This window comes from Myripristis murdjan, chromosome 2 (assembly GCF_902150065.1).
Source record: "Myripristis murdjan chromosome 2, fMyrMur1.1, whole genome shotgun sequence".
In the NCBI taxonomy this organism is placed as follows: Eukaryota; Metazoa; Chordata; class Actinopteri; order Holocentriformes; family Holocentridae; genus Myripristis; species Myripristis murdjan.
In genome coordinates, this window is record NC_043981.1 from 1,292,819 (window position 1) to 1,317,550 (window position 24,732).

General features: G+C 40.1%; 1 protein-coding gene across 1 annotated transcript; it reads right to left on the bottom strand.

Annotated features, from left to right (window-relative positions):
- Positions 1-868: 868 nt before the first annotated feature.
- gucy1b2 (guanylate cyclase 1, soluble, beta 2) lies at positions 869-23,873 on the bottom strand. The gene is made up of 18 exons (XM_030075168.1): positions 23,776-23,873; positions 23,524-23,680; positions 12,986-13,059; positions 12,267-12,361; positions 10,114-10,274; positions 9,802-9,901; positions 9,326-9,498; positions 9,146-9,242; positions 8,453-8,556; positions 8,206-8,307; positions 7,443-7,536; positions 7,058-7,254; positions 6,102-6,225; positions 5,405-5,553; positions 3,555-3,701; positions 2,062-2,216; positions 1,465-1,646; positions 869-1,062 (listed from the first exon to the last, which is right to left on the bottom strand). Exons 1-18 carry the CDS (start codon positions 23,871-23,873, stop codon positions 869-871), a joined length of 2,403 nt encoding a protein of 800 aa, XP_029931028.1.
- Between the last annotated feature and the right edge of the window lie 859 nt (positions 23,874-24,732).

Sequence of the window (24,732 nt, forward strand, 5' to 3'; positions counted from 1 at the left end):
AATAAAGTAAAATAAATAAATAAAAAAATATGGAAAATATTTGATATGGAAGATTTTTGATACATAATGGATGGCTAAACACCCAAGAAGACACAAGTTCAAAGCTGAAAAGCATCTTTACCTTCATAGTCTTAGCAGACTGAAGAATAAACAAATCTATAATGCCTTGTTGAAATGCTGTGTGTTCTTTTTTTTTCCTTTTGGCTTTCCACTTATTTATTGTAGTTATTATTATTATTTAATCTGTTCTTGATGATAAAATCATTTTATACCCCTTTTTTGTATGTTTGGATATGTTCATTTTTGGTCAGTCAGTGTAATTTTAGAAATACACTATTGTGAATGAGCAGCCCTGGGAAGCACTGAACAACTAATGAGGAGATTTCCCCACACCACACATCACACCCAGGGAACTGGACAACCCAACTCTGCACCAAACAGAGACTCCCCATCAGGATGACTGAACATCCAGTAGGTACAAGGACACAACTATGGAGAAAAAGGACAATTACAATGACATGAGAAGTGAGACAAAGAGAAACAGGATGAGACATAGGATAATGATTAGTTTAGTCTACTTTATGTATGTGCATTTCTTGAAAAGCATATAAAGTTATTATTATGATAACACAGACAAACAATGTTAATTATAATCATTATTATTATTATAAACATTCACATGAACTTGTGTGGAAACTGATCAAAATTTCTCATTAGAATCATTTTGGGTTAAACGCTTCCCAATGACAATCAGTGACTAAGCTATTTAAACAGGACACTGTGTGTGTGTGTGTGTGTGTGTGTGTGCGTGTGTTCTAAATGTTCACCAAGGTGTTAAAGAACAACACAAAGAGTTGGAGGGTGAAAGTCACAGCAGGGCACAGAGTCTGGTGTTGGGATGGCTTGCTGGCTGGTTGGAGCTGCTCAGTGTGTGGTACGGCTGGGTGATGTCCCAGGCATAGGGGGTGGCTGTGTCAGGACGTCTGGGTTCATGGGTCATTCCTCTATCTGAAGGTGCGTCTTTCCTGCCATCAGTCTTGGTGAGGCGTGGCTGAGCTGACTCTAAGGGAAAGACAAAAGTTAAAGCTTGTGGCTTCAAGTACAATTTTACATCAAGATCTAGTCGTTGCCCATGTATGTGGGGTGGTCTGATATGCCTCTCTGACATGCATATGTGTGTCTTGTGCTTTGTTCCCTTGCCTTCTATTACATGTGCCAGTGGAGTTGGATAGGGGTTATGTTTTCACCACATTGTGTCTGTTTGTCTGTTTGTTAGCAGGATTTCTCAAAATGTTACAAATCAATTTGCACAAAACTTTGTGGAAAGGTTAGTCATGGGCCAAGAGGGTCTTAATAAGAGTCACCTTGGTGGTCCAGAAGATGAAAAAGTTTGAAATCTCTTGTTCTGTGTGATGAAGTCCTTAGCCATTTTCATACTTATTCTAATTATATCTTATGACCAACCTTTCTCCTTCTCACTCTGCAGGTCATCGTTGTACAGACAGCTCCCTCCAGCCGCCCTTCCCATGATAATCTCCTCTGACGCCCGTAAGTTCCCAAACAGGAAGTAGGTGGTCATTTGACCTTTGCCCTTCACATCAATCTGCCCACGCTCCCGTAGATCAAAACCTGTATCCATCAACACGCTGTGGAGAGAGCAGGACAGTTCATTATCTAGCTGCTGCTGCAGGCTCATCTGCTCTGCTGAGACCATCTGCTTGTTTGTTGTTTATTGTTTTGAATAAAAGTCAACAAGGGAGCATGTGAGAACTGCTAAAAAAAATGTATAAATTGAACTATTATGGCTAAATATTTGTTATACTTGTTCAGCTCCTATCTAGTTAAAGATGTGAAGTTGCAGTGTCAATGTGGAATTGCTTTTTGGGTGTAACTGTTGGTGTGTAATAAGCTCCACAGTGACATAACAATGAAATATTTGACTCAGTCACTTATTTTGATGGGAAAAACTGGAAAATAAGGCCCATATTAACAATAACCAGAATTATGCCTGCACAATGTCCTTTGATCTGGAGCCATTGGGGGTCACACTCATGCAAATACCTATATGTGGTTGGGCTGAGCTGAATGTGGTCAGGGACTCCATGACTCTCCATCCTGGAGGCAGTATTAACAGTGTCTCCAAACAGGCAGTAACGAGGCATCTTCTGTCCCACCACCCCTGCTAACACTGGACCTGTATGAATGCCTACACGGATCTCCAACACACACATATAGGCACGGGCACACAGGTTGGCATAGAGCATAGTAGTGGTCTGAATTGTTATATCAAGCAATCATGATATTACATAAAGTAGCAAACATTTCTGCACATATGCAGCTAACATATATTGTCCAATAGTCCGACTGGGAGACTTCACTTATAGACACCATGTTCCAAGACAAATAGTGTCAGAGTTAGCCCTGCCAATGGAGTTAGACAAGTGTGATCTTTTCACCCAATAACTTTTTTTTTTTTTTTTTTTTTTTTTTGTTTGTTTGTTTGCAGGATATCTCAGAGAGAGAGAGTGTTTTGAACTAACTGAACCTGTCATAATTTTTTTAAGAAAGCCAGTCACCTACAATTGCAGTAGCCCAGCCTGCTGGGAATGGATGCTCTTCTAGGTCAGTCTTTGACAGGAATCCTGTGATTTTGACTGGTATCTCAAGTGATAGAGTGCTGATTCTGTTTTTGAGTTGAGGTAACTGTCAAAATTTGAATCAGCATCTAGTATTACACCAAGATAGACTGGCGACCTGTCCAGGATGTTCCCCTGCACTCCACCCAATGAGTGCTGGGACAGGCTCCCATACCCCCCGTGACCCTAACTAGGATAAGTGGTTAAATAAATGACTGAATATTACATTGAGTGTTCTAGCATGGATTTTAGTTTGCAGTGACAGAGTCAAAGTGAGCCTTGACTTTGTCTCCATGATTATGTGCACCAAAGACAAGACCAATAAAAAATGCAAAAGGATGTACACTTTGTCTGTATCTTCCTACGAGTAGCTTATAGCTTGCCAAGATACAATTTCAAGGCAGCTTCCCCAACACTGATGGTGCAGGTATTGAAATTCCTTCAGAGGTCCTGGATCATGTCACTGTTACAGTATCTATCAGTTGTACCATATCATTCCACCCTAATGTTCATGTATGATGTTGGAAAGTATGTCTGTAGATGAAGATTATGTGATGGAGTTACTTTGAGCCCAAGATCCCCAAAGGGACAATAAAGAATACCTTATGTTATCCAGGTTTAAATGAAGGAAATTTTGTTTGTTTTTTATCTGCTGATGTGTTTGCACTAACTCCATAACTTCTTGGGTCCAACATCATTTGGTGACAGCAAAATATAAATTTGAGCATCATTTGCATACTTGAGAAACCCCCGCCTGTGTTCTCCATTCAAGTAACTTCCAGGCCAACTTCCAAGTAAATTAATATCAACACAAATGATCAGCTCATGGATTACATTATCTCAGTGGTTTTTTTTTTTGTTTGTTTGTTTGTTTGTTTGTTTTTGTTTTTTTCTATAATGCCTCATTTAAATCCTCACCTGTATGGGTTTGTCGGTAACAGGATTGGTGACCTCCCTGGCAGCTGTCCTCATTCCCAAGGCAAAGTTTGCCACTCTACAGGCATGGCTTTCTCTTGGGACTGGAACTCCACCCACCACCATATAGGCATCGCCAATAGTCTCAACCTGAAGCAAATATAAGCATCAAAATATGATTAAAACATGCAGTGCCCATTCTGGCAGCCAACAGTTATTATAATACTAAGAAATTACATAGTATGGATTCACAATGAAGTAACATGAGCACTATTGTATGGCTACATTGTATGGCTACATTTAGCACCAACACAAACAGCTTTTTGCATGAACAACAAATGTACATGAATAGCTTTCTGTAAGTCTGTCTGCTGTCAAGTTCTGTAAGTCTGTCTGCTGTCAGGTGAGCACCTGAGCTCATCTCTTTCAACTCCTTCACAAAGAGTCATTTATGACTTGGCCCACATTCAACATAAATCTTTTCTGAATGAGGGCAGTCTTGCCCGTTTAGATGAGTTATTAATTATATACTAGTAATGTAATGAATGATAAGATAATATCTTTATTACAATTTAAAAATAATATTCATTTTAATATTATTAAAATTGTGTCATGGGCTGGAAGTGGCCCGCAGGCTGGACTTTAGTATCCCTGGTTTAGGACCTACTACAGTAACTTCAGTTTGTCTGAATTTAGTAGAAGAAAACTGCACATCATCTGGCTCTTCATGTCCTGACGACATGCTTGAACTTTAGCCAACTGATTGATTTCATCTGCCTTCACTGAAAGATATAATTGGGTATCATCTGCATAACAATGAAGATTTATGTGTATTGTGTATTTATTAAGATTTATGTGTATGATTTATGGGTGTAACCTGATAATATTGCCTAAAGGCAGCATGTACAAGATGAATAGTAAAGGTCCAAGCACAGAACTTTGTGGAACGCCATGTAGAACTTCTGTGCACATGGAGAACTCATCATTAACATGTACAAATTGAAAGCCATCTGATAGATAGGACTTAAAATTAAGTGTTCCAGTCTCTTTAATAAGATTACATGGTCAGTGGTGTCAAATGCAGCACTAAGATCTAAGAGGACAAGTACAGAGACCTCTTGTTACAGTACTCGCTGGTACGTACTTTGAGGCCTTTGGACAGAGGTCCTCTGTCTGTTCTAGCAGTCCAGCTGAAAACTAAAGGTGACAAAGCATTTGTAGTTTAGGCCCCGAGGTTCTTGAACATCTGCCCAAGGAGATCAGTTAGTGATTTCTTTCAAGAATTAGATTTTTGATTTCTTTCTTCTTTTTTTTTTGCGAATTTATCCCTTTAATCTCAGAGAATATTTACAACTTTATGAAATTTAGAACTTTCCTTGAAATTTCTGAAACTTTTTTTTCTCAGAATAATTCCCCTCCTCCCTCAGCTAGGTATGTTTTTTCTCCCTGCAATGGCATTAATGCACTGCCATAAATACAGATTCAGCTTGATAGAAAAAAAACAAAACAAAACAAAACATAAAAAAATGACTGGTCAAAGAAAACGTGTGGTATTGATATTTTTACAATTCTACAATTTTATAAAGGAAATGTAAATACTGGAAGTATTGATACTTCAGTATGGATCCGACCATCCCCAACTGTTACCACTACTACAATTACTACTGTACTCCTGCTACTGTTAACAGTTGTAGCAGTAGTTGTAACAGTTGTACTACTACTATTCATGTTACTCTAAAAATTGGTTCTACTACAACTACTACTGATGTCTCTACTTCTACCTTTACTACTACTACAGCAGCTAGTAAAAACAACAGCAACAACAATAATAATGATAATGATACTAATGATACCTTGTATACATCATGTACATTGGTGAGCCGGTCAAACTTGGAGTACATAGAGTTGAGCATGTGGACTATGTGAATGGGCTCACAGGCAGCACAGATATTTGTGAAGGTCACCACATCACTGAACAATATATTACACACTTCAAACTCCCCTGAAACAGATGATGATACACAGACATACAAGAGAGATGGGCAGATCAATTAAGCAAGCAAGCAATAAGGATGAGCAGGCCTTTTCTGTCAGGGCCCCTGCTCTCTGGAACAACCTCCCTGAGGAGATCAGACTCATGAGCTCCTCCTGCTCTCTTAAAAACACCTCTGAAAATCCCTCTGAAAAACACACCTTGGTAAGTGTACTTTTGCAGGGTTTATGGTCTGAATTATTTAATCAACTTATTTATGTTATACTACTTTTGACCTAATTGTATTGTTTTATCATGCTTGATCTGAATTTATTGGTCCATATTGGACCAATAAATGTTAGCAAAAAAAAAAAAAAATTCCTGAAAAGTGCCATAACAATAGAAGCAAAGCTATATTTATATTTATTAAATTTATATATTTAAAGGTCAGATCAGTTATGCTAATAAATAAATACAATTCCAATTCAGTTAAATTAGATTAAATTAAATTAAATTAAAAAAGACAAACTAAGCAAATGTAAAGATAGACTGATGGGTTTGTAGACAGAGAGACCAACCTGCCTCTACTGTCTTTCCCTCTTTGAGCTGATTGGCTACATGGCGAGGCAGCATGGCGTACAGTAGAGCCTCCGTCTTCTTCTTCTCCGCCTCTAGGTGACATGATAGGATCCTCAATTCCTCCTACACACACAAACATGCAGGATTTTTTTCTTACATGTTTTATCTCCCTGTTCCCCGTTGAATATGCCAATATTTGTATCCTCCTACACAAACCTCGGATTTGCAGATGAAGTAGTTTTCACTGTAAACACAGAATATCTGTCATGACTAGCAGGGCCAGAGCCATCTTCACAGTGATGGGGCCCTGATAGCAAAGGCCCAGTCTCCCCTGGTTTTCAGTCTAGAGGATTTCAGGCTACACCAAGGCTCATATGGGATTAAAAGTTCATCAGTACACTCAGGTGTCATACCCATACGCACCTTAAAAGTAATCTTAAAACTGATTCCAAACAGGCAGCCTCTGTACTCTTTGGATTTTTGTTGGGATTAGTAAGAAGTCTGACAGCGACATTTTGAGTGAACAGATGTCTGAACAGGATGTGTTTGCTTAAGCATGAGTAGAAAGGGTAACTGTCATCTAAAAGGGACGTGATGAATGCATGAATGACAGCTCTTGGGAGACAGAAAAGACCAGATCTTATGCTGAGTTCAGACAGGATCAGGCATTGTGGCAAAATGTAAAGCAAAATCTCATTCATTTGAATGGGAAAAGCATGTTTTGGCTGCACCAGTGCGTGCCACAGGAGATTTTGCAAAAAAAACGAGGCAATGTCCGCCAAAATAGATGAGCCACAACCAGCTTTTGCTGCAACACAATCTAACGTTATGCTGCGTTGGCTAATCGCATAGTCAGCAAACAGACCAAACGGGCAGACTGGACAATTATTACATGTTTAAGTATAGTTGTGGTAATATCTAATCTTTCTTGCATCCATCCATCCATCCATCTGACCTTCTTCCTCTCCAACTGGTTGGTGAGTTCCATCTCAGCCAGGCGCTGTTGGTTGAGCAGAACCAGGTCTCTGGTGGCGTCATGGTGGGCCAAGTCGGCCAGGTTGAGGCCTCCATCCTGCAGCTCCTGTAGGCTCCGCAGCTTCGGAGAACACAGGAACAACATGCAGCGTAGAGACCCCATCCACAACATCTGACCTACACAGAACAGAAGATGAAGTCACTAACCTGTGCTTATCACATCATTGATCATTTGCCACTATTTCTGTGGCTTATGATTTAACACTATCCAACTCAAATTGAATTGAGTTGAAATAAAATATTTGTTCATTTGAATTGATCTTGAAGTCTCAGAGATACATTGATAGGAAAGAATGTGAATCCACCCCGTAGTTTGAGGGTGGTGTCTTTGTCTCGGTGGCTCTTCAGGACAAACTGACTGTTGATGAATTTCCTGATGCTCTCAATGGTAAAGGTCACCTGTAGGTCAGACAAAGGGGTTGCACAATACTGATCTAATATGTACTGTTGCTCTTTATTTTGTTGCATTACTGCCTTATACTGCACTCTACTGGTGTTCTTGACCCTACTGTGCTGTAATTAGCTCCTCTTTATTCTGTTCTGTTCTATTTGGCATGCTGTCTTTCTGCTTCTGCCACAACCTCACCCCACTAGGCACACTAAAATTGAAATTGGAAATTGAAAAATATGAACTTACTTAAAACTTTACTTAAAAGCCGACTGCCAATTAAACACTGAGACCCTTTTTACTGGCTGTCCTCTGAACAACAGTCTACAAAACCCCCGAAGTTTTGATTTTAACAATATGAAATGCAAAAAAGCAAGCAAAGCTCTAACCTGCCACAGTTTGATATGCAAAATATTAACGCAGTTATCACAATTCTAATAGATTAATTTGCAACTGCTCAGCTGCATTTTACATGTGTTGGATGTTTCGAATGTTCATGCTAGGTTTTCTTAAATGCCGGAGAAAATATTTTTTCACCTAGTAATGTTGACAGGTATAGTCTAATGGTATAGTCTAATGTACTGTATTAACAACGCAACACTGCTGCACATGCACCTGCACATCTATAGGTACAGACTAAAGCATCAGCCCATGCTCTGCTGTATTCCAGTGTGTTGTACCTGTGGGTGTGTGATAGTGAAGTATTTGTCCAGTCTAGTGTCTCCGGTCTGCAGACCTGGAATGAACTTCTGAATTTTTACCCCTGTCTGCTTCACCTTCAGCTGAAAGACAAACAGGTATGAAGACAACAGAGAGAGAGGCGTAGACAGAGGCAAAAGAGCAAAGGGAACACAAGGACTGGTGAGATAGATGACATAGTGTGCCAGGAATATTCATGATAAAGAGCCATTCACATTCAAACCTCACATCTTCATCAAAGACAATATGGAAGGGGAAAGCATCGCAGAACGTTTCCTCCTCCATCCACAACTTGTCAGGGTAGCATGGAGAGAAGGTGCACTGGCGGCTGCCTGCAGGATATACAGTATAAAACAAACTCTATGTTATAATCCGAGGCTTGTTTCATATAATCACAGCTGTTTGTTTTTTTTTAAATCTCGTAACCACAGTTTTAGTGACTGTCATTTTGAAGTGTAGGTCCTGATAGTTAAAGTAAAGGTTCAGACTCTTACCCAAGTCATACTTATTGAAAGAAAACAGAAAATAGTCACGGGGCATTGAAAGTGAGCTATCACTTTAATGCTTTTATTGGTAACTTTTTTCCTTCAGAATTTTGACAAATCAGCATTATACACAGAGGAACTGATCCAAACCAAATGCATTGAGAAAAAAAAATCTTGTCTTTTGGTCTTGTCTTTGCCGAAATCAATTTGGAGCTACTCACATAACCAGTCATCCTAGGTTAGTGTCACTACCTCAGGGTCAGTCATGTCCTGTCAACATGAAAAGTTCATCTGTTCTTCTGTGGCTTATGACCAGCCTTTCCACAAAACCCTTGCAGTATTAGGTGAATACATTTGGAAGTTACACATTTGTTTTTGATAGGTCATGCAAATTCTGCGTCATAACTGTAGATTATAAGATGCAATCAAATCAGACCTTTTCCCAGGAGGACCACTGTCCTCACAAGGTCCCAGCCACTCCTCCTGCCAGCAAGAGACACACACCTCTCCCTCATCCTCCTCAGTGTTACCTCCTGGAAACAATCACACAAAATACAGGTTGGACTAAAACAAAGCAAAACACACACATACACACACACACATGCAGTCCACCTACCCTACTATGTCTGGCATGGTCCTGCTGTCTGGTGCTGCCTGCTTGGTCAGACTGTAGGACCAGAAAGACAACGTGCTCCTTCTTTCCCGTCCGCTCGTCCTCCTCTGACTGTTTGAGGACCACCATAGTCACCTTGCTATTGAAAAGCTCCCTGGCAACTGCCTCCATAATGCCTGCAGCAAGATGGAGGAGAAGGAGGAAGACGAGGAGTGATAAGGTATAAAGTAGAGGGGAGACAGTTAAAGGTCAGAGGTGGAAAGGTCAATTATTCAATGGCTACCTATAGTTTCCATGGTAACAGTCTGAGAATAATCAAGGTAACCACATTACCGGCCATATTCTTGTTATAGTTTTATTCAAGTTCAACTGTTTGCATGAACCTTTAATTAAGGCTTAACCTTGACCCATGAGCTTGAGCTTGTTCTTTCATGCTGAGTCATATATAATGGCAAAAGTTAAAAAGACAATATTATTACCAGGTACAATATGATACAGGCCCTTTCTGTCAGAATAGTAGTGAAGCAGCATGTTCCCATCTTCAGTCTTCTCTACCCGAAATGACGGTGCATTCATCTCCTGACAGCCAGAGGGAGTTTGGGTCAGATTCACATCTGGATTTGAAGTTTTGATCATTACATTTCATTTCTTTTTCTTTTTTTTTTTTTTTTTTAAGGATTATTTTTGGGCATTTCTGCTTCATTAGTGGAGAGAGACAAGAAGGACAGGGCAGAGAGAAAAACTGAAGCACATTTACACACACACACACACACACACACACACACACACACCTGGTAAGATAATGCTAGATAACTGTGTAGTGCATCCAGGTTCTCAATGAATTCAGTGAGGTTTCCTCCCAGCGTTTTCAGCATAGTGTCGTAACCCGCCTGTTTACAGAAAGTGAAGAAATGCTCTCCAAACAGCTTCAGAACCACCTCAGAGGAGACATCTGAAATATCAACACAGAAGAACATCTTTACAATCTTTACAGCGTCTCCGTGTTCCTGCACCTTAATGTCTTCTACCCAGAGAACAATGTAACTTCGTATCAGTACAAATAAAATTAATTCAGTATCAGTAGCTGGGTAGCTGATTTAGCCAGTTTACAGTGCTAATGTAGTAACTGAGGCAACTACAAAAATATCAGTGTTTACACATGAAAATGACAGTGCTTGCACATGCCATTTGTGCATTTGTTGGTGACAGGGCTCATAACTAATGCAAGAACACTCTGTTGACAAAAAGTCAATGAAAAACATGGAAGAATGATTCAGTGAAGTCTGTTGTTTAGTTAACATTGTGCTAGCCACTGAAACTACCTCCCTGGAACAGAGACAGACAACAGGCTCCTTTCCAGCAGAACTAGTTGATACATTACAACTTTTGCCAAAAATCTTTTGGGCAGAACAGAAAAAAACATCCTTCCCTCTCAGAAATGCCTGGCCATATGTGTTGCTGACTGTGTGACTTAAGTATGGTGTCTTGAGGAAGACATGCAGATAACAATGAGAGCTGGATGAAGCAAAGGAGAAACAAGTGGCAGTGAGCGTGCATGCAGCCATGACACGGGTCATCTCTCAAGAGGGTGTGACACCATTCACCCAAGACACCTGCTGGGTGTTGGACCTCAACAGGGACATTGTTAACACCTTAACTGCTTGTTACACACGCACACACACACACACACACACACACACACACACACACGCCCATTCCTCTATTGTTGCTGCTTTTGTCTTTTTTGTAGAGGAAAATTTCTGATAATGCAGTGTGTAATCAAATGCATAATCTCATATCCACCAACCACACAAAAATGCACAAATTTGACATAATATGAGGTAGGTTCAGATAGACATTTTACAAAAGAACAAAAAAACCCATTGCATCAATGAATAAATATTTAGTTGAAGTTAATCAAATGAGATTGTATTGCTCTGACATGACTTGAATCCATACGAAATGCTTTGACATAATTCATTTATGATTGTTAAAGAGACCTAACATTGTTGTGTATACTGAGATCTATGAAATGAAATCCCAATTTATTTCTTCCTGTCCTGTGACTGTTGCCATATAGCCAATCCCACCCTGATCCTGTCCCCCCAGTTCTGTAATGATCCCCTTTATTTCATGCTTATATTTACAGAACTTCTTCCCCAGCAAGTTCAGGTCTACATGAGGGAGATGAAACCAAGGATAAGTGAGGGAGAAGAGAGACAGACAGAGACAGAGAGAGAGACAGACCTGTCTGTAACCAGACAGGTGTCTGGTTACAACAGACACAAAACTAGTGTTTTGTCAGTATTTGGATTTGTAACTTTCCGTAGGCAGTTTATTAGACCAGCCTTGCCTTTTCTCCTCCTGTCTGATCAGAGTTTTTGAGCTTCTGTAACTGATCAGGAGGTGGAGATTACAGTAACACTGACTGTGGATCAGTGATTACATTGATTACATTTTGCCCTCTCATGTCCCCTCACAAGGCTTTATTTCCCTGTGCTCATCCTGACATCACAATGGAATAGCGCTCCTGCCCTCCACTTTACAAACTCACACTTTTGTTGCTGCAATACTCCACATAACTGCTGCACTCCATGAGCAAAGTCATTTTCCAGATTGGGGCTTTAAAATCACCTTTTATGTCTATTCACTTTTATGGAGCCTGTTTGACACATGGGTAGGTCTGGCATTGGAACGTCAGCCTTGGGCTAAGTCTGGCACATTTACAATAATGTTCATTACTGCGCTCCAACCCAAATAAATACTTTTTAAAAAGCATGATTCCCAGGGAAAAAGATGTCACATTACTAAACAAACAAGTGACAAGTGATCTTTGAGAAGTAAAGTGCAAAAATACCACAGCAATAAGCTAAGCACCAACAACTGCAGCTAAATTAATCCATAAAACTTGGTTAAATGCAAAATATATTTTTACCATTCTTACCGAGCATCGAACAGGCCTCCTGCACCAGCCGGAGGGTCAGGATGTCATCATAAACCCCATAAGTCATGAAGGTGCCCTGTACACCTGCTACAGAGCTACACACACACACACACACATGCACACACACACATACACATACATCCATTATATGTCAAGTGAAATGTGTGTCCAGATGCTGCTGGTGGCCAGTCCTGCCAGTCACTTGCAGGACTGTTCTAGTGCACTGACAGAAACTCTTATACCAGCAGACACACTCACTTGCAGATTAAAATAATAGATTTTAGCATGATTAAAGCAAGGGTGCCTGGCTGTGCTGAGATACATTAAAGGATCATTCCAGTGATTTTGCATCTTTGGCCTAATATCTACGAATCTGTTCCCAAGCTAGCAGTTGTGTTTTAGAACTCCACTATCATTTCACCTATCTTTTATCCAGCTATTTTCATTCCACTACAATACAAAAGTGAACGTTCGAGACTTCACACCAGCACTCAGTCACTGTAATAAAGTCCTCCACTTTAGTTTTCCCCAAAGCAGCAGCTCTGTTGTGTTTTGATAACTTGAAATTGGACAGAGTGAAACAGCCTCTCTGCTGGAAAATAGTCCCTGAGGAAACGCTGCTTTACACAGCAAATGATCAGATCGCTGGTTTATGAATCGTATTGATTTGAGAGCGTGCCCAGCCAGTTGTTATGTATATGTGATGTTAGAGTCCAAACCTCAGCTTGTCCCAAGTCTCCTGGCCAAACCTCTCTATCACCAGGGACTGGAAGCAGCTGTTGATGAAGCCGTACTAAACAGGGTAAAGCAAGTTTAATTGGATGACACATTTCAAACACAAAGGAAATTCAAAGTTCGTTACATAAGGCATAAAAGGCATTTGACAAGGAATATAGGAAATGTATAAGAATGAAATAGGAGTTTAAAAACAACACAAACACACCAGTATGCATTATATTATCAATGTACAGGTTAGATTTAATGCTTTAAATACTTGAACCTACTGTTTGATTACATGTTGAAGCACACATGCTACTGTGTAGGTGTTACGATCACAAAACATATCCTATAATCCAATAGCAAAATTATGTCACTGCTGAAAAATTATGGAACTGACTTTTTTGAACAGTCTACTATGAGACTTAGTTATTCTGTTGTGGATTCCCACTAAAAGTGCTATGTGGCTGGAGTGACTAATGAGAGAAAAGGAGTTTTTCCCCCCAGTCCACAATGGCAAAAAATATGACGTTGAATTGCATTTATGACTACATTCATTACAAACCCACCTTTTTATCTTTTGAAATGAATGTGTAAATCAAAGATCTACACATCTACAGTAGCATTAGATAAATATCAGCTAATCGTCTAATGAATCAATATATTCATTTATACATTTATATATTTCAATATGTTTTTTATTATTAGGAAAGGTTTACTCACCATGTCAGATGTAAATCAGCTGACTATAAAAACCACAATGTCTCTCTCTCTCTCTCTCTCTCTCTCTCTCTCTCTCTCTCTCTCTCTCTCTCTCTCCTTTCTCTGTCTGTCTGTCTGTCTGTCTGTCTGTCTCTCTTTCATCTATTCCCTGCCTCCATTTTTTCCCCAGAGAGTCACACAGTACATACAGATGCATTATATATAATTAATTAATTAATTAATTAATTATTACTAACAAGATCTCAAAAATAAAAAAGTCAATTCAAAAGCAAGGAAAAGGTAAAATACAAAAAGAAGGAAAAACATAAAAACTGGCTATAAGATGCCATTGTGAGAAAACACCAATCTGAACAGTGCCACCTTTTGTTGGGGCCCCAGCAAAAATCACTTGGGGCCCTTGTGTTTTACCCTGAATAGATCAATGTAGACTTGAGACGTGAAAAACCTGAAAGCTTTTATTTCACATTCTGAACAAATTTCACTTCAATTCTTTTTAATTTATCTTTTTTCTTGTATTTTTATCCTTCTTTTTCCTTTTTCCTTTTTCAGGTCATTTATTTATTTATTTATTTATTTATTTATTTATTTATTTATTACAGCATTTTTTTTCTCCTTTCCAGGTCTATTTTTATAATTTCCTGAATTTAAATCAAGTGAATTTACTCTGATTTTGCTCAGGGTTGAATGCTTGCCTGAATGCAGCCACAAGCATTTAAACAGAAGAAATCTGACATCAGTCCAGCATCACTGGTCTGATTTCAAGTGTATCATGTTAATAATTAGAAATACAGTCTTCTTGTATTTTTTCTCCTAATATCTTGAAGAAAAAAAATATGAATGACTGCTTTGCTGTTGTTATGATACTGTTTCAGATGTTCATGTCAGAATCTAAACTGCTTTTAACACTTCTGTTTGTAGCTGTACATACTTATCTGTAGCAAAAGCTAAAACAGCACACTTACTTTTTGTTACTGCACAGTTTTGTTTTGTTTTTTTTATTAAGTTCATAAGCAACAATATTTTGATCTGCTCTTGCAGAAGCAGTAGCGGTCATAAGTGGAGGTTGTTAAGACCAAACACTTTGTGGTCTACTGGGAATCTTCATGATTCTCACCTAGCAGCATCTTCAACATGCACTCCAATAAAACAGAGCCCTGAGCAGCTAAAAAGCATGAGCACACTTGTTTGTGCACAAAGAATTCTCCTGTGGACGTCCATGTCAGAGCACCATGCGCCTGCCGGAGGATTTGTAATACAGCTGCAAAGTGTTCCTGCTGGGTTTTTGTTTTTGAACAACATATGTAAGTATTAGAAACTGCTGTAAACCAGAGTCATGCTTCGCCAATAAAGTTGCCTCTGATTCTGATTCTGATTCTGAAAAGCACACTGCATTGGGGAACAGCTGCCATGACAGGAGGTGTGTGTGTTTTATTTACAATGTGCTTGTGGACACTTTACATATTCTCACTGTCAACTTTTTTGACTCCTACTCCAGCTTTTATCAGTATTCAGACTTATAACACAGTGCTCATTGCATTAATTTTATATAAAAGGATATTATATATATTATATAAAGATATTATATTTTGTGATATTTTGTGATATTTTGTGATATTTTCCCTTTCCATAACAGCAATAGCTAGCTATTGCTTTTCACTGTTTGCATAATACCTCAGCAAATATATTTGGATTTGAACTTGGAACTGAGTCTTAATATACTGTGCAACACTCCAACAACTCCAAAGCTGACCACAAGAATATTATTGTATAGGGGGAAATGACGATGACAGAGAAACTGAAGAGTGTGTAGTGGTCTGCCAAAGATACAAGACTATTGTTTCAAATTTGGAAAACTCTTGAATTCCAGGACAAGACAGAAGGGAGTAGAAGAAGTAAACTGTATCTAGAAATTGCTGAAGAGATGGCCAAAGGTTTGTTAGAACCTTTGGCCACAGAAATGCACAGACACAGAAATGCTGCAGTCAGTGGCCAGTGGCCCAGCGACACCTCCATCATGATGGCTCTATTTCAAACTGGTGCAAACTGGGCCGGCTCACTGGTTAGCACCTTGGTTCCAAGAATCATGAATGGAACTGGTTCAAGGACCAGAACTGTTTCGTTTGGAAGAGGAGAATATCTGTTCCTGCTGGTTTCCCCTTCAGTTTAGTCATTATTTTTCAACATTTAGACCTCATACTTTTCCCCATGCTGACAGTTAAAAAAAAAAAAAAAAACTTTTTCATTTTGAAATATTTTTTTTCCACTAGATACTTGAGACTTTTTGAAACTTTTACATTTTTCCCCATTGTCCACTAGGTGGGGTTTGCTCACCAAAATCAGAGGCTGATCAAGGTCAGACACAGTCACTGAGGTATTAGATTGATACAAATACTTGAATTAGGTTATTTGGGGGAAAATATATCTATATCTATAGTTATATATCTACATCTATAAATCTATATCTATCTATCTATCTATCTATCTATCTATCTAAACAGCTGACAGTTTGCTATTGTACATAATATTTAATTTAAAATCTGCTCTCTGCTTTAAGTTTGAGTTGTAGCATATTGTGGGAAAATGGCAGGCAGTGAAGGGATGGCAGCACACTTGGCACAAATTATGATATGTGTCTCACATAAAGGGGGCGAAAGGAAAATGTGGATTCGGATTCCCAGCACCCACCTGGTTGGATGTGAATACATGGGCTGGTTCCAACCAGTAACCCACTGGTCAAATAATGCCTTGTTTGACCCAGTTCCCTTGATTTGCTTAGCCAGAGTCATGCAGAAAAATAATTTGCTTCGGTTGCACTATGGAACCACGTGGTCACCCTCCCACCTTGGGGCACAGCAGACACTGTGGAGGGTAAAAAAAAAAAATAAATAAATAAATAAAAAAAGTTTTAATCCTGAACATTCCAAACCCTTCACTTTTGACCCGAACCACCCATAAGAGCCAAGTATTATTGGCTGTCAACTGCGACCTCCACTTAATAACTTTATAACGAGATGAACAACATTCATCAAAAATCAGCTGGCACACATACATCAGTGTGTGTATGTAGGCTCTGTGGTCACCTGCCAGCCCCCTGCGCTTCTTATCCACGTGTTTGTCATTCTAAGTCTGTCACAGTAAGCTACACGTGAAAAGGGTTAACAGGGACAGAGCTGATTTGCTCTGGCACTAATATCACATCAAAGAGCCTGGGAGGGAGGAAGGAAGGATGTGTGGGCATGTGTGGATGTCTGTGTGTGTGTGTGTGTGTGTGTGTGTGTGTGTGTGTGTGTGTTGTGATAACCATACTGCCACACCAAGCTATGGCCTATATCAGGGGTTTTCAAACTTTTCATGTTCTGGACCCACGACTACTCACGTTAATTGTGCGTAGATATCACAAAAAAATATACTTATGGGTAGTCTCTAAACAGAATTGTTCTTCAAAGTTATGTACCTCAGTCTTACATATACTTAAACAACCAACCAACTTGAAGTGGAACACTTTTTAGTAAGCTTCTCATTCACATAGTGTCATAGCCACAATAAATATCCATAACTGAGGACACTGTTTGGACACAGGAATCATGTTGGAGAATGAAAGAAAAAAATGCACAACAAAATATATCAATGGTAGAGCTGGGATGACACACTTGAAGTGATAAAATGTGGAAAAAAAAAAAAAAAGCTTGTGTAGTTTTGTGGGGTTCGGTCATGGGAAAACACTGACATCCCGCCAGAAATTGAGGTTTAAGCCCAAAGAAGGTCAGAGCTTAACATCCGCTGGGTCACATGCTGCACGGAGCTGTGATAAGGCCATGAGAGAGACCAGCCTTTCAGCCACACTTACACGCTGTTTATTTGGATTTGATCACTCACTAAATAACAAGCCTCCACTCACAGAGACAAATAAGGGTGCCAACTAGAACTGAAAATGGTTCTTAAGAGCAGGGAACTTTACTGCTTCTACAAAGAACCTTGCAGACCAGGGTTCTTTAACCCTTTGGCGCATAGCGGTCACTGCAGTGGACAGCTGTTTAAAAGTCATTTTCTCCTAAATGCAGTGGTTTCTATGGTGGAATTGCATATCAGCTGTTAGAATGCTCTCTGCTGCTCCCCCCCCCATTGAGGTTTATGCAAAGACTGTCAATTCTTGTTGCTGAAAACATATTAATACTAATGACATGGTGATACCAGTCCTGCATCCTTAAAGAGTTATGGAGACTCACAAAAGTGTTCATGCCCGAAGAAGAGTAAAAACACATAATGACTCAGGCTTTCATAATTCATGCATCAAAGGGTTAAAGGTGCTTCAAAAACAGAAGAGAAATGGTACATGGAAATGGAAGTTATTTCTCAGTTCTTTAAGGAGAAAATGAGCTGCCAACTGGAAGTGAAGATAGCCCAAGACTGAGACTATCAGAAGGAATCCAAGGGTGAAATTTTTGGTGAAAAACAATTGCATGGTAAATGACCAATTAGTCATTATTACAAACATCAAGATAAGCCCATATCAAGAAATGGCCACATCAAGTTACACCCCACTGGGTTACTGAGTAGCTGCCATCTCAGATCCCATCAGCTATCATCTGACGGTGACTTCAGCCTGTGGGGGTGAGGGCCAGTTTCTTGAGTTCAACCAGAAACAGGCTGGAAACCACTTCCACTTCTGTTTCTTTTATTATACTAGTCAAACGTTTCTCCACACAGTGCATAAACATCAATAGTTTTTGTAGGAGTTTTAGGTCCAGACAATGTTTCTGTCATTACATTTGGCCTCTTTTGCTTCCCACATGGACTGTTTACCTGCATTAAATAGGACTACAAACTGAAGCTACACGGACTACAACAGAAACGAAATTGGAACCCAGAATACTTCAGATACCAAAATCCTGCCCCTTGCCTACAGACTCTATATATTTATATAGAGAGTCTATATATTTTTATAGCCAGTGAGCCAGTCACTGAGTGGCTGTGGTATACAGAAGTTTGAAGTTGGTTTATACAGAAGTTAGCAAAGTACAGCAACCACAGGTTCTTTGTACTGGCAACATTACACAGAAAAACCATTTCCCAATCAAATCAGTTGATTAGGAAAGTCCCTCCAACTCCAACTCAAGTTCTGTGATGTAGACCAGTGGGTTTCAATCTGGGGTGCAGGAGTGTCCTCCTAAGGAGCAGTTTAATGTCACTCTAATTTAAATGCTTGTGAAAGGCATCTAAACACAGGAAATCTGATGTCACTGCACATCAATGCTTTGATATTTAAATATACCAGCTTAATGATCATGAACATTGTATTGCTGAGTTAAAACACACTTATTTACATTAACATTTATACCTTATCTGGTATTTTTATTTATTTATTGGCTAATTATCTGGTAATTTTCTTGTAATTTATGTTCCAGTATTTTTTTTTCCAATTTTCAGTGAAATCAAGTGAAAGGGTTGTGTGTTTAAATGACATTGTCTGGATGCCTTTCACAAGTATTTAAATTAAAGTGACATTAAACTGCTCATTATTTTTCTGTGTTTTTTTTTTTTCTAATATAAAGCCTCAAACCAAAGTCTTTTCACGTTAAGGCAAAATGTAGGGCATAAAAGAGAAACATCCTAATACAACCTGAGAGTACAGAGCAAGCAGTTTGATCCAAAGCAAATTTAAACCACATGGCAGTTTGAAACTGCAAGCAGATTTCAAATTTCCTGCCTACAACTACTCTGAGAGGCAATCATTTTGCTTTGTGTGTGGCTTCTCCAGAGGGGAAATTAAGAGCACCACAGATGCAGGTGAAACCAAAGGAAAAGTTTGAAATACTAAAATAAATAAATAAATAAATAAATAAATAAATAAATAAAAAACACACACAGTAGCAGTGGAAAAGTAAATATTATTCCTGATGGGGAAATTGGCTTTGCAGCAAAAATCATCTTCTAATAATCAGCAAGAAACATGATAGTAAATTTACATATAACATACACATGTAGTGTAGTGCAGTAGGAAGGCTGAATTTGTGGTAATTTTATTGTATTCTGGTAAATAGAATTTAAATATATAATTATAATATCTGTAAACTTTTTCTTTTTTTCTATTTTTTTTTTCTTGCACAGTGTCAGGTGAGCCACCAGGGTGCTTGACATATTTGTTTTCATTCTTGGGCTCTGGTCAAAACATACTATCAGCTTCAAGAAAATGTCTGTCCTTCAATCTCAGTGTGTGTCAGCAAAGCCAGGAGTTTTCTGTTAATAGTTTGGCTGCTGTTTAAATTCAGACAGCAGCTGGCTGCTGACGTGCATGTTGCTCGTGTCAACAGGAAATGATGACCAAGGGAAGAGCGTCCCAGGGCTGCTGCTGCAATGGCTCCCTCTTTGTGTGTCCCCTATGGATGACCCCCCCGATGTGTCACTCTTACTTCAAACTGACTCGACCTCAAAAGGAAGGGGGGGTATTTATTGTGTAGATTGGGACCAGGGACCTCATTAGTCTCTGAATATTTAAAAGTATACTATATAGGATTTCCCTGTTCCACATGTTGTTTTGCTTATGTGTTCATTGAAACTGCTGCTGACCCCTGTTTTTCCTTGGACGGCAATGTAAAAATTATTCATTTGTATTCTACTTATTTTAAAGCTGTTATCCAAAATTCACCCTGTATTCAGAAAGCTCATCACATGTTTTACACAGAAGGAGCTCTTACACATGAAGAACCAAGACAGATCAATCAGCAACCTTCAACATTTGTACAACCCAGGACTTCAAATCAAAAATTCAGCTTTCAGGGCAACCTTCTTTATTTGTTTAACATAAAAATGTTGTGTGATTTTTGTTTGGTTTTGTTTGGTTTTAATTCAGTGTGCCATGAGCAGTTTTTCTTAACTTTAGCATGTCATATTAGGGCCGAATTTACAACAGAAAGAAAACAATTTCCAGTAAATCATTTTGAGGTACACTATATTACCAAAAGTATTCGCTCACCTGCCTTTACTCATACTATGAACTGAAGTGCCATCCCATTCCTAACCCATAGAGTTCAATATGATGTCGATCCACCTTTTGCAGCTATTACAGCTTCAACTCTTCTGGGAAGACTGTCCACAAGGTTGAGGAGAGTGTTTATAGGAATTTTTGACCATTCTTCCAAAAGCGCATTGGTGAGGTCACACACTGATGTTGGTCGAGAAGGCCTGGCTCTCAGTCTCCGCTCTAATTCATCCCAAAGGTGTTCTATCGGGTTCAGGTCAGGACTCTGTGCAGGCCAGTCAAGTTCATCCACACCAGACTCTGTCATCCATGTCTTTATGGACCTTGCTTTGTGCACTGGTGCACAGTCATGTTGGAAGAGGAAGGGGCCCGCTCCAAACTGTTCCCACAAGGTTGGGAGCATGGAATTGTCCAAAATGTTTTGGTATCCTGAAGCATTCAAAGTTCCTTTCACTGGAACTAAGGGGCCAAGCCCAGCTCCTGAAAAACAACCCCACACCATAATTCCTCCTCCACCAAATTTCACAGTCGGCACAATGCAGTCTGAAATGTACCGTTCTCCTGGCAACCTCCAAACCCAGACTCGTCCATCAGATTGCCAGATGGAAAAGCGTGATTCATCACTCCAGAGAACGCGTCTCCACTGCTCTAGAGGCCAGTGGCGGCGTGCTTTACACCATTGCATCCGACGCTTTGCATTGCACTTGGTGATGTGTGGCTTGGCTGCAGCTGCTCGGCCATGGAAACCCATTCCATGAAGCTCTCTGCGTACTGTACTTGGGCTAATCTGAAGGTCACATGAAGTTTGTAGCTCTGTAGCAATTGACTGTGCAGAAAGTGGGCGACCTCTTTGCACTATGCGCTTCAGCATCCGCTGACCCCTCTCCGTCACTTTACGTGGCCTACCACTTCGTGGCTGAGTTGCTGTTGTTCCCAAACGCTTCCATTTTGTTATAATAGAGCTGACAGTTGACTGTGGAATTGATGTGGATGAGTTCTTGTCCAGATCAGGCCAGATTGGCTGCAAAAATTCTCTTTAGCTTCGTACCAAAAAACACCATTAAAGAGTCTTGAAGTCTTCAAAAATAGAGTCTTGAATCAGGCAGAGTTTCGAGCGTACAAGTTTATTTGCGTTTGAGATCTCAAATCAAACAAACAGGGAGTCGTGCAGCATAGACAAAACGACTGACTTTCTTTGTCTCAACTTCTGTTTTTATAGCGTAAAACTTGGCAAGTCAGCATTCAAGATCATAAGGAGTGCGGCACCTTACGTCATGCTAGCTGGGAGATCATAAGGGTGCCGGTGCTTACATAATACCAACTGGGGGGTTAGGGACTTTCTGAGTGGCCGCAAGTTGTCTCTGATGTGCAGCTGTTTGGCTTCAACCCATGTAGTAGGGTGTTTCAAGTAGGCCGAGCTACGTGTCTGGCACTTGCTTCAAGTGTGAGGCCGCCCAACGTGTGCCAGGCACGTGCATGTTTTAAGTCGGCCGAACTACGTGTCTGGCCCTTATTTCAAATGTGATGCCGCCCAACGCGTGCCAGGCACGTGCCTCGGCTTCGATTCAAACTGTGGGGTCATGTAAAGTTTACTAAGCGAGTGCAACTGAGGACATGAGCGCACGTAAGGCTGGGCTTGTACGATGAGTTCAACTGAGGATATCGGTGCACGTAATGCTGGGCTTGTACAGTAAGTTCAACTGAGGACATGGGTGCACAGAATACAGGACTACTACAAGAGGCATAGTGAGTTTTTGTGTTAAAACGAAATCCATCTAATGGCTAAACCAATTATTCAAAGTTTTATAGGGATAGTGCTTTCTGGGTGATGTTGAGTATTGTTGTTCATTCCGAGCTTTCTTATCTTGTTACTCCCTACAATGTTGAGACTCATTCACAGTCAGAATTTCCTCCACAGAATATTTAGGAGCGAGGAAATTTCACGACTGGATTTGTTGCACAGGTGGCATCCTATGACAGTTCCACGCTGGAATTCACTGAGCTCCTGAGAGCGGCCCATTCTTTCACAAATGTCTTGTTTCACAGTCTGCATGCCTGAGTGCTTGATTTTATACACCTGTGGCCAGGCCAAGTGATTAGGACACCTGATTCTGATCATTTGAATGGGTGAGCGAATACTTTTGGTAATATAGTGTACATGTTCAGTTTTTGATCTTTAAAAATCTTGGTGGATTGTTGCTAAGCATGCCACTGCCATGTATGTTGTATGTTACTGTCGGCATGGGAAAGCAGGAAAAGGGGGCAGTGGGCATGTCAGGAAGAGAGGTGGAAAATCTGAGGGAGATAAAGAGAGGATGACTGCAGGAATGCAGGAAGGGAGAGGAAAACAGAACACCACAAGGAGTCTTATTAGGCAGCGTCTAAAAGCCTTGAGTCAGTTAATGCAGTGATGTCATTGGTTCACCAGCCCAATCTACTGACTCTGCATACATGTAACCCAACTGTTACCTTTTCAAACTGCATGCAGTGCATAGTCCAGTTTTGCATACGCCAATCTAGCAGCACACCAAAGCATGAGATAGCATCTTCAGTAATGTGACGTAGTATAAAGGGAGCAACAAACTCTGCTTTAAGATAAGATAAGATAAGATAAGATAACACTTTAATTATGCCCCATAGGGGAAATTTAGGTGTTACAGGCAGCAGTATAAGGAGAGACGATTCAAATACAATGTACACAGTATACAATATACACAATAAATACAATATACACAATATAACACAGTGCAAAAAACAGTGGCAGTGTGCAAAACCACAGCAGCAAGTGTGTACTATCACAGTGCAGCTTTATACAGTACTGCTTATTAGGGCCCCCACCGTCTCATGCAGGGGGTGGGATGGGTTTTCGATGATTGATGTCAGCTTGGCTAACATCCTTCTCTGTCCCACGTCCTCGATGGTGTCCAGAGGGCAGTCGGAGACAGAGCCAGCTCTCCTGACCAGTTTGTCCAGTCTCTTCCTGTCCCTCTCAGAGCTTCACAGCCCCAGCAGACCACAGCATAGAAGACTGCAGATGCCACCACCGAGTCGCAGAAGGTTTTTAACAGTGTCCTACAGACTCCACAGGACCTCAGTCGGTATCTGTACTCCTCCATGCTCTCCATGTCCCGACCCTGGATGTTCACCGGTGTGATGTGTGGCACCTTCCTGTGGAAGTCAGTCACCATCTCTTTAGTCTTGCTGGTGTTGATGTACAGATGGTTCAGTTCACACCAGTTGACAAAGTTGGTGATGACCTCCCTGGCTGTGTCATCGTGGTGCTTTCAAACTCTCGTTGACTTTATTTGAGGCATTAAAAAATGTGGTACACAAATGTGCATACAGTACAATAAAATTAGTCAGGATATCGCAATAAAATCACAGGCTGATTTCCACTGTGGTCCTTGAAAACTTTCCCAACCCATAATCATAACCTTCTCCTAACTTTAACCATAACCGTTTACAGCCCCTGACCATAACATTTTCCTAACCTTTACCAAGTAGTTTTGTTTTGCACGTGTGTGAATGTTGTGATGCCTCGCTGGTGACATCAGGACCCTTCAAGCTGATGCGTGTGTTCACCTCAGAAGTCAGTGAGAAGGATTGGTGTATCAACTGCACGCACATTTGGACTTTTGTGTATGCACTGCACACAATTTGAAAGCGTAAAGTCGTGTTATTTGTGCACAGATTGATAAAACTGACACAGCCTTGGCAGTCCATGTGTCCCCTGCCGGCCGTGAAGGCCAAACAGAGAGGTCGGTCTCTGAAGTGGGCCAGCCCGGTCTACAGAGGACTTCCTGTTTGCGTCACCAGCTGTTCCTGCCTGTCCTTTGCCTGTGCTGTATTTATGTTATCATTATATGTTGTGTTATTGTTATATTGTTGAAATGAAGCAGTTAATCAAAATATGTCATTCAATCAATTTCCAGGCTAAATAATTCATTTTCATTCATTCTTTCAGTTCATTTTCTAAATTAAACAACTTTCTAAGCTATGTTATCTAAAACAAAACAAAAACACATAAGTGCAGTAAAATTGGAACCA